Source organism: Dendroctonus ponderosae, unplaced genomic scaffold (assembly GCF_020466585.1).
Source record: "Dendroctonus ponderosae isolate FM_Combo_2020 unplaced genomic scaffold, Dpon_F_20191213v2 Dpon_F_20191213_2, whole genome shotgun sequence".
NCBI lineage: Eukaryota > Metazoa > Arthropoda > Insecta > Coleoptera > Curculionidae > Dendroctonus > Dendroctonus ponderosae.
Window position 1 is genome coordinate 15,336,037 of NW_026018165.1, and position 11,162 is coordinate 15,347,198.

Genomic DNA, 11,162 nt, shown 5'->3' on the forward strand with positions numbered 1-11,162 from the left:
CCTTCTCTAAGTATGATCGTCCACCTAAGCATGATCTAGCTACTGTAAGTATAAAAGTTCTTACCCTTACCTCTTCCACTTCGTCCGACAAATCTGAGATCATTGAACTTGGCCACCTGGTTCTTCATGATGGCTGTCGCGTTCCGCAGCTCTGCACAGTAGTTTTCGTCGTTACCAGCTCTGACAGTGACCATGGTACCATCCCCCACCTCTCCAAGCGCAACGACTTTAAAGGCCATCGGCAGTGTTTTGTTCGACCGCCAATGCGGAGGCAACACGGTACAAACAACATGAGGACTTCCAGTTCGAACAAGTTCTCCCGGATGTTCCGCCAGCAGGCCATCAATTGTTCTTTCAGCCAGCATCTCGGCAGTCAGGTTACCATAGTTTCTGTCGTAGTGGCCGGTGGTAGAACTCACTTCACTAGCCAAGTGCATTTTATGCAACTCACTAATTGCGGGGTGGCACTTTAAATCGCGGATGCTCTCGTCAGCAGCAGCGGCATTTCGCGCAAAAACTTCGTTAATGCATATTATGGCGCGGATTTTTCAAGAGAGATTTCCAGAGAGAGAAACAAATGGCTAGCCGAGCTGACGCGCAAATGTGATGAAAAATCACGCGTTGCTGTGGTAGTAAGTGTGGACCGCAGCCGTTGGAAAAGTGCGCGCGGTAACTCCCATCCTTTACATTCTTTCTCTTTGCGACTGTTTTTCTGATCTGATGTCCTCGTCTCTCTCGTTTCCGCCAATTGTTTTTAATTAGCCCTGCATGACTGCGATTGTTCACTCAACGTGTTGCTACTTTGTCGCTTGTTAAGCTCGATGATTATCTGTTTCGTTTTGGATTAAAAGTCAATTTTCTGGCCAGCTCATTCTGTGAGGCAAGCGCTGGATGAATGTTGCTTTCCAGTCGCTTCGGTCCCCTTGTTCACTCGAATTAACTGAAAAAACATAATTGAATTAGCTGGTGGCTTTGATGCTTATTTGTCGAAGAATATTTCCAAATGTATCGGCATTGAGCAAAATTATTCTGAAAGGGCCAATGCCCAACATGAACCTCTTGATATTTTGAAGGCATATTTTCTCTATATACACAAACTATGGATATCCCCCAAAAATGTCCAAGCTTTGCCAGTAGTATTAAAAAGCCCAAAAAAACCACCAGTTTCAACGATGCCAATTCTTCCGATTAAATGAAGTCAACTAGTGGTGAGCAAAACAAGACCAAAGACTACATGGACTTGGTTTTTTTGCAACATTAAGCAAGACTGCAAGATCCAGTCCAGTGCAAACCAGTCCGCTGACCATTAGAATCAATTCTGAACTAAACTGCTCAACAAAATCAACGTTTCACTGACAAATTTTGGACTAACTACGGAACTGAATAAAATCCGATTGCTTCAAACGAATTAACTTCTGTGTGAAGTATTATTTAGTGTTGTTCTTTTTCGTTCAGTACGTGGCTCTGCAAATAATTAGTGTGTCAGACAAAGTTTTTACAGAGTAGCAAATGAAACAATGCAAAATTGGTGAAAGTTCCTCGTGTTCTTAGTAGGACAAAAACCGACTTTTTCATTTCAACACCACCGGCATTAAGACCTCAAAAGGCATTTTTTATTTTTTTGCTCGTCTCGTTTATTTACGGCGTGGTCTTAAAAAATCAACTTTTTGATCTCGCAGTGATAATTTTTTTCGCATGAACCCATTGCCAAAAAAAAAATATGTTGTCTAAAAAAGTCTAAAAATCACAGTCGACTTGAGCAAATAATAATTCAATATACCGGGTTGCATGAATAAACAAAATATTTGGAAGTAAAATTTGCTTACTTAAAAGTCTTCCACAGTCTCATATTTCAGGGGCGTTTCGAGATATTTGGTTTATCTGTAAACTTTTGGTGATGAGACCCAAACTGTAACTTTTATCTTTTGTTGTGTGTTGGTGTAGCACTTATTGCGTTGGCAGAGGAAATTGTCAATATTTCTGAATAAACTCGTAAACTTTAACTCAATTTCCGACTTTCCGATAAAAGTTGCCAACATTGATGCATTAATAACCAAATGCCAAATAAATAATCAGAGAGTTGGTTTTTTGTGCCATAAAATCACATGTTTCCATCTTAAACACCCAGCAAAACCGCGTTAAATCYTAACCACCYGAAGGTAGAAATTCTGTTAAAATCGCTAAAAGTTAAGSTTYTTMCTGCTGTTTATCAATTTTATTCACGMGAATTCGTAACTGGACATTTTCTCGGTTAGCAACTGAGTATGAAAAATCTTCCACAAACAGCCAATTTCTTGAAGCTGTTATGTCAATTTGGGAGCTGGAGATAAACTTTGTCAGATTTGAACCGGGAGGAAGAAGAAGTGAGTAAAGTGAACAGTCTTATATCATATAGTCGTAACTCATTTGCAAATATATTTTAAGAAAAACATAAAAACTCCTTCAGTAAACCTGAAACTTAACAGTTTGTCCTAGGCCCAAATGTAGCCCCTCTACAAAAACACGAAGTTATAAAGCAAGGCAGTTTGAATAACCGATTTGATTTTATTGACGCCAAAATTTTAAATTGTAGCAAATAATTTGGAATTGTCTTTGAGCCAAAGCTATTTATATAAAGTGCGCACTAACTCACTTTCTAAGAATGTGAAAAAATCTCTATAAAATGATGAATAAACTGTAGATACCCACTTAACGTTTTCAATGTAATAAAAATCTCCAAAACATCCATCAATTAGAAACCAGCAAGCAGGTGTTGTCCAGGTTTGATAAACTTCGAAACCATTATCCCCGTCTTTTGTAAGGGAGTATATCAAAGAGGGGTGAACAACGAAATATTTGACAAGCCGCGCACGTTTTGGTCCAGTTAACTGCTCGGAACGGGGGCGCAAAAATCAGCTGATTTATGATTCATCTTTGACACCCTTGTTCTCCATAGGCCATTTCGTATTTTTGCGCCAATTGCCCAATTTTATCGCTACTCGCAAACCTCTTCAAAGCATCAGCAAAAAATCCTTAATAAATGAAGTACCTAACACTAAGACTTTCCTTTTAGTCTTCTTTATATGTGTTTGTTAAGTTTGTCTAACAGCCGTCGGTTAATCGGTGCATCATGTACACAAAAATTATGCTACCGTTTAATAATCAAACTCATAATTTTTGAAAACTTCACATTTATAAAACATATTTCTATAGCTGTTTTATTGAGTGAACCGAGTGTGGCATACGAAAATGTTCTCTTTTAGTTTTACATTATATATAATGTATAGATTGTATAAGTATAATAAAATACCATAAAACGAAAGAAAACTTAAAATATAAAATCAGGTCGAAAAAGCACGCAGTTGCATTTATAATTATTAATGATATTGTACAACGACCCGCCAAATTTTAACATTCTAACATAGAACTAGATGAACTGCAAACTTCTTTTTCAGAAGCAGTTTTGATAATATATATACATATAATTGAAAATTTAATTTGCACTAAGTTTATCCGTTTCGAAAGACTCAAAATCATGTTTAGGTGCCAAAACACCCGACTGAATTTTCAAATGAAGCTAAAAGATTAAATTTATATGTATTAGTTATTTGTATTGAAATGTAGTTTTCTTATTAATTTTCCGATTTGAAAAGAGGCCTCCAGAAATATTGCAATTTTGAATCTCTACTTTTCCCAGTTTTGACTGGCAAAATCCTCATCATCATCAATCAAAAAGAATGCTTAAGTACTGGTTTATTTAATAGCAGAAACCTATACAGCAGTTTATTTCTAAATAACTAGCTGAAAGGATGAGGAAGAATTATAAAATTTTCCAAAATAAGAGTGCACGATACAAAATAAAACAAATTATTGAAAAAACATGACGGTAACTAAAATACGTTTGTAGCGTTTGGAACATTGCTAAAACTTGACATCTGCATTCGAAATTAAAAAGTTGGTCAATTTTTCAAAATATTTACTAAGCGAAGTTCTGCTGCTGCTTTACAAAAACCATAACCGAAATCGCATTCTTGACGAAACAAAACAACATACCTACAGTTTAATTGTCTCTAAAAATGTTTCCTTTTGATTTCAAAAGCTTTTTATGCAAAAACAATTTAAAGCATCCGTCAATGTTGTCGAAAATTACACATAAACTTGAATTTAAGCCCTTATTATTTGAGCAGTGTATGTTCTCACCCTCCTGGTACAAAATCGAGGGGAGACTTTGGCGAAGGGCGCCGAGCGACATAAAAAAGCTAATTAGGCGATAGAGGAACGTTTTGCAACACTTGTCTTAGACGGGAGCGGCATGTGTTTGATGTGATTAATGTAAGATGATCCAGAAGGTTAATCATGAGAAACGAGAAAATTAAATTACTTTGAATAATGCAGTGGAGTGCATAAATATGGCAAAGACTAAAATAACTAGAACTTAGATTATTGTGCATGCGAAACCTCCTGCTCCAACGCTGTATTCTCAGACCTTCACACCAGAAATAGACTACTATAAAAAGACCGAAAAACTGAAGAAGACACTCAGAAAAACCCAATTGGACTTTTTTGATAGGTTTTTTCGGTTTGAAAGTATGAGCAAAGTAATTTTTTGGTGAGATACCTACTTATAGAAGCTCCCGCGCAAACACCACACAACACAACTAGTCGAAAAATGGAAAGCGCACAGTATGAGTTAGCCGTCGGAAAAAGCGCCTGAGACGGGCAAAATAGCCGCCCTGCCGCGTTCTTTTCTGTCGCGAAATATTCTGACATTAAGAAAGAGTATAAAAGTAGTTGAGGGGATCGTTGTGGGTGGCCAAAGGGTGGCAAGTGGGCGGGGCGTGTTGAGGTAGACCGCCACCGCCGCCGATGCCACCAACCAGGAAAGACGGCGGATTTTTGCCCTCAGACCGACGTCGTTTCTTAGAGGTTTACCGACGCCCGAGACGCAAGCGCGCAACACTTATAAACGTCTTTTCTTCTTTTTTATACGTCGCTTGCTCTGTCCCACGTCCGCGATAACCTGCCACCTTCTCGCTCTCGTCTTTCTTAAAAGAATCTTTCTATCTGCGTCCTTTTTCTCTCGGTTTTCTTGGTCCCGCTCTAATTCCTCGCATACTTGGGTGATGTAAAGGTGTTTTGATGATATATTTACGGGACAATTCGGGCTGCGAGAAACGTTCGCTGACAGGACTGGATTTCGCGATAATTAGAATCTAGTCAAGCAAAATACCACTAAAAGAATTCTCAAACTATTCTTAAACCACCTACCTTTCTAAACATATTTTCATATAGTAACTTTTTTCTAACTTGATTTTTGCCTCTTTTTCTGAATTATTTCATAACATATTGACATTATTTATTACACGTAAATAAAAACGAACCTAGCGGTTCCTTATACAAAATAAATGGTGTGTCATACTTTAGCAAGTTATGAATATCGACCTAAAAAACTGTGTAAAACCCACAGTTAGATGTGTTTTTGCTGAAACATGCTGCGAGCGCTAATTTTTCAACGTTAGGCGACCGTTAGACTAAAAACAACCTTAATTTTTTTAAACGTAATATAAAATATAAACTATACAAACTGGGATTGGTAAATATTCCATTTATCGGAAGAAAAAATTGATTCATTTTTTCAGGGTTTTGCTGATATATTGTTTTTTAATTTGAACGTCTTTCTTGCAGTTTCTTAGTAAAATTTTCAAGGCGCCTTTTCACAATTCTAACTAAATCAATCACCAAACTACTCAATCAATGTAAACAGCAATATAGAAGATCAAACTTGTAAATTTGTAAAATTCATGAAAACTGAATACATAAGCAGTAAATATGTTCAAAAATTACAGTAATAATTAAATTTAACATTAAATTACAATATTTTAAGAAAATAATTAAATTTTTTAAAGCCGAATTCTTAATTGAATATATCTACTAAAAATCAAAAAACAAAAACATCCTTAAATGTTGATTTAAATTCCATACTAAAATCACATTCTCCCATTTTGTTTAATCAGATATTCTCATGTGGAAAACAGGTGACTCGAAAATGTTTACTCCATCCCTGGATAGCCAATTCCAGGAGTAAGCGAACACCGGCTTAAAAGGGTGGCACAATAAGCGGCCTCTTATGTTGGCATCATCGCAAAAAAATAATTAAAAGCCCTTCCAACTTTCATACCGTATTGTTATGAGTCGCGTTAGTGTCTTTCAAATAAATCGATTTTTTGTTAAATCCTTTATCCGCATAGATATTGGCATTTCAAAGCAGAAAACCAAAGTAATAGCGATTGGTGTCAAATATATTTTTTTAATAACAAAAGTTACTGAAAACTTTCGTACTTATTTATAAAATGTGGGTGTAAGCTGCGTTTCAAGAAAAATAAATTTTTCATATTCAATGTCGCGAAAAGGGTTTTGAGGCAAAACACAAGTGGTGGAAAATTGATTTGTTAATGTTTTATTCAATTTGCCGGATATGCATATCATTACTCGAAATTCTTTCATTTATCGAGGCAATATTCTGCATTTACAAACTAACAAATAGATAGCGTACTCTTAAGCTAAAGCCAAATTAAAAAAAACCTCGGATACAGCAGAAGAAAATAACCTGATAATTGCATTTTTAGGTTACAAGTAATGTATGGCGTTTAATGAGTAACATTTTTTTTTAAGAAAATTAAAAACTATTTGTATGACTGCAACTAAGTAGACATACTATTTCGAACTAAAGACTGAACCGCGGCTAATTTCAGCTGGTTTTTTAAATGCATATTTCTATTAATTAATGCTGTCATTAATGTTTGTCATTTCATTATAATAACTTCTGATTAATAATAAATAAAAAGCATATTCCACCCCGCTTTATACTGTTAAAATCCTGGTTACTAAATTACCATCAATCAAGCTCTTTACCCAAATCACTAACAAATCCCCAAGAAAAAGTCGCTTAATTCGAGCCCATTTCTTCAAGATGCCGAGGAAAAACGCTCGAGAGAATTTAAAAATTGCTCTCGTTAAGAATCTCCGATTTGCCTTTGAGTGTTAACATACTTACTTACAGGAGATGACAAAATACCAGGCATATTTGATTAAAATTTGAAAGCTCGAGTGATTTTATTAATTTCCTAAACATTGAGATAACATGAGAACGGATTGTCCTTTCACGCATTTGCAGATACACAAAAAAAAATCTACAGGGTGGTGGCGAATTAAAGGTAATCAAGTTCAAATAACGGATGTTAACGAAACCTGGCTTGGATGGTATGGGTGCCATTATACCATCCTGGTGTCTTCAAGGAAATTCAATTTTCTGCACAATCTTCGCTGAAATCTCCATCCCAATTAATATTTTCCATTAGCCCCCGTAAAATTTTATCGGGTGACGTGACTTGCGGATTAGTGCCGCTGCCATCATCATTAGCTTTAAATTTAATGATGTTTCACGCTAGGCAGGATCAAGGAGCGCAGTTCGACAGTCTCGTTAAAAATTTAACGACTAGATCCGAAGCTCCTTTCTTGGCCCGGAAATCTTTCCTCAATATTTATATTTTTATGTATCGGCTATTAGAAGCCATTGTGGTGTTAAGGGGTGTCTGTCAGTTCAGCACCATCAGCAACATGCGAAAGTTCCTGATTAAGACGAGACATAAAATGATTTCAATAAAACCAAATTAATTTTCCATCTCAACGGAGTTCGGAATTTGGGTGGCTCTTGTTTCATTGCAAATGTATAACAATGATGTCAAATGAGTCTGTTCTCAGCTGGTTAATAACACCAAAGTGGTTCTTCAGAGAGAAGGTAATGAAAGAAAATTAAAGCGACTGAATCTTGAATCAAAAGAAGCCCCAGGATTACGCATAGAACCCCATTTAAACGTACTCGTATTTTCCTCAATCTTAATCTTTTGAAGAAGCTCCGTATCAAGTAACAATTTAAAGGAAGGTTACAGCTTTTTTGCACCGATCCAAATAGTCTTGCAAACCATGAAAACTGATGTTGTAAAATGAGGATATCAAATAACTTTAAAAAAACCGTAGCAGCGCTAAAATAGTAATTAAGCGCGGAGCAGGAAGTGCTTGTAAAATTAGGATCACACAAAGCTAATTAAGCCCTAAAAGAATTAGGCTAATAAATTCGAGTAATTTTGATAAAACCCAACCGATCTTCAACATGACAAAGTTCGAGAGCAAAACAAAAAAATAATAACCGCCGCACAAATGGCTCGGGTAGATTTGATTTCGGCGATAATACCCTGAGGGCGCACAACCATAAAAGATGTCACTTTTCAATTTATTTACCCTTAAATTTGCTTCTCGATCCCCGAGCCGGGCTCGGTGTAAGATTGGTGTAGTAAACAGCTCCCCGAAGTCTCGTCAACTTTAAATGTCATATGGCAGATCCATATGCCTCGAAATGAAATCGTTTTTTGTTCGCTTTTGCGACAATGAAATTTTCTTGGACTTGAATCGTTCCAGATCTATGGAAAAATATACGATCGGTTTTCCTAATATGGCACCTGAGGGCTTAGTTTTATCTATTGTACTTGGGACGACATTATTTGCTATCCTAATTGCGCATCTTTGGAGGGTACCTATGGGTGAATTTATAGGCTTATGTGAAAGTTGGACGCTCAGAAAATAGGATTAATATAGAAGAAGAGTATTTACAGAGCAGAAAAATTGTGCTCTGGACTGAAATTGTGCAATAGTGCCAGTTTTGGTTAGTTAATATCATGTACTTTTCTTGATGCATTAAGTCACAATGGTGGCGGGATAAGCAGAAAATATATCAACCAACTGTTAAAGAAAGTTACCTGTAAAACCGACATATTTAAAAAGTCTGTTAAAAGATATTGCAAATACTAATTCTAACTAACTACTAACTATGTCAACACTAGTTTTTTCAAATTATTCAGGGTGTCCCAGGGATGAAGCAAATGAACTTTACCCTTAACCGCTGGTAGGTTTTACTGTAAACACTCATGTGGACAGAGTCCGCCAGAAAAGTTACAGCACAAAAAAACACTTTTTCCCAAGTTAACACCCTATATTATATTTTATTTTTGAATCCTTTGGATTATTTCAATTGATTTTGTTATACAAAATATAAACGAAACTTGGACGGTTTTTTATTTATTGGACTGGAAAAAACGACAAAATTTTGTTCCTCATATTCAGACACAAAATTTCGGAATTTGACAGGAAAAAAGACTCATACCATATTAACATGTTTTGAAGAATCCAAGAAATAATACAAATAAAAAAACATGCAAAAGCATTAAATTTCAGATCAGATTACCAAACCCTAATAAAGCTATAAGTATAGAACACCCAGTACACTAGTGAAAAAATAAAACTATTTCTGCTTATCTCAGTACATACATACCATTCTCGCAAATGTTGAAAATAATTCAGACAAATTTAAGGTTTCAATAAGGCAAAAACCTAAAAGAAAGTTAATATTTACTTATTACGAGGTAAGTTTTTCAAATGTTTTGCCCTCCCAAAAGGAAAATTTATTTTCCCTCAAGAACTGATGAACGTTTTAACGCTTTGTAAATTATAATTTTTATGTTTTAATTGTGAATTGGTGTTTGTAGTTTGTGTAAACTAAAAAAAAATTGTGCAAAAGTTTTTTTTCAAAATCTTTACTTCACACTTTGACCAGGAAAGATAAGACTATAATAACAAAATTTGCTTCGCAAAATATTTCTGTTTTAAACCACCTGGCGGACATAATTTTCGTTCAAATTATTGAATTTTCAAACTTGAACATGTGCCTTATTTTAAATGGCACATTCCGCATATTTCAGTGTTATATCTTAAGATCAGGAAAACCTTTAATTTTGACTACTTCTTATACTTATAAATTTGGATAAGGTTCTAAGGGCTTCATCCCTACCTTGTTTGTAAGACACACCGGGCACAAGAAAACATTAAATCTCGCTTGTACCGAACACCCATACACATTGAGCAGGAGAATTAACCGATTACGAGAAACGGCTCAAAATGTGATCTCAGTAATGCTGCAAAGAGAGCACACTAACGTGATTACACGGGCACAGACATGTTTGGAGTTAAACGGGCAGAACTTCGAAGACTTCTTCTGAGTTGTTCACAGTTCAAAACGGTTCTTTTCAAACCCTTGGATTCATATCCAGGAATTTCCAAAATGCTTTTATTCTTTGCAGGTTACTAACTTCCTTTTTCTTCACTTCCTGGGGATTAGTTTTAATTAAATCATTGAGCCATAACTTTTTATATGATTTCCGGTTACTCTAACTTTCTTTCACTTGAGCGTTTGACATTTAATAAGCAGCAGGTATTTACATAATGTTAATGACGCAGGTTCTCTTGAAAACCAGTGTTGCATAATTTCTGATCTAGTTTTTTGCAGTTATTTTAATTTTTGATAAGAATTGAAAACGTTTCGTTTCCTAAACACCCCCAGAGGAATAACGCCAATTCTGAATCACTCCATATCAATGAGGAAAAACTTTAGAATCTGCGCGTTAAGGACCTTTGAAAATGATGAAACAACTAATACCAGTCAAACGTAGATTTACTCTCCACTACCGTTGGCACATTCGGTACAAGAGGCCATGATTCGGTACAAGAGGCCATAAATACTGCCACTCTGGCCGTATTTATAGACGCCTCTCAAGTGACACTGAACACTCAAGTGACTGTCATAATGAAAAATTCGTTTTATAGTCGTCACTTCGAGATCAGCTGACGTGTAAGGGCGACTTGGACTTGAGTGTGGAGTATAGGACCCTTGAGTGTGTTTTTCTAACCTAACCATTCTGGTACCACACCTTCTGTCATAGTTGAGCTGAGAATTACCATTTGTTATTCACACGTTTTGTTAAATGTATTATTAATATGAACGATTCGGAAGAATTTATGCAATATGTTGTTTAAGAAAGGCCCGAGTGGGTTCCAAAGAGATACATACGAGATATGCAAGATCCTTTCCAGTTCTACGGAGAGCAGGAATTTGTTCAGATATCGATTTCGGAAGAAAAAACGTTATCGATGTATTTAGCTGTACCTTTAGCTTTAAGTAGAATTGGCAGTGCATGCGGTTTACCTATTCCTGCTCATTTGCAACTTCAGCTAGCATTAAGGTTCTATAATATGCTACTGGCAGTTTCCAGGTAGGTCAAGTGATAAGTGCTTAA

General features: G+C 35.9%; 1 protein-coding gene across 1 annotated transcript; it reads right to left on the reverse strand.

Moving 5' to 3' along the window:
- Window positions 1-35: 35 nt before the first annotated feature.
- LOC125503593 (runt-related transcription factor 1-like) lies at window positions 36-437 on the reverse strand. Its single transcript, XM_048664305.1, has one exon. The coding sequence runs from the start codon at window positions 435-437 to the stop codon at window positions 36-38; it is 402 nt and encodes a 133-aa protein (XP_048520262.1).
- Between the last annotated feature and the right edge of the window lie 10,725 nt (window positions 438-11,162).

Coding starts and splice junctions, on each gene's coding strand:
- LOC125503593 (XM_048664305.1), bottom strand. CDS start 437: ATGCACTTGGCTAGTGAAGTGAGTTCTACCACCGGCCACTACGACAGA.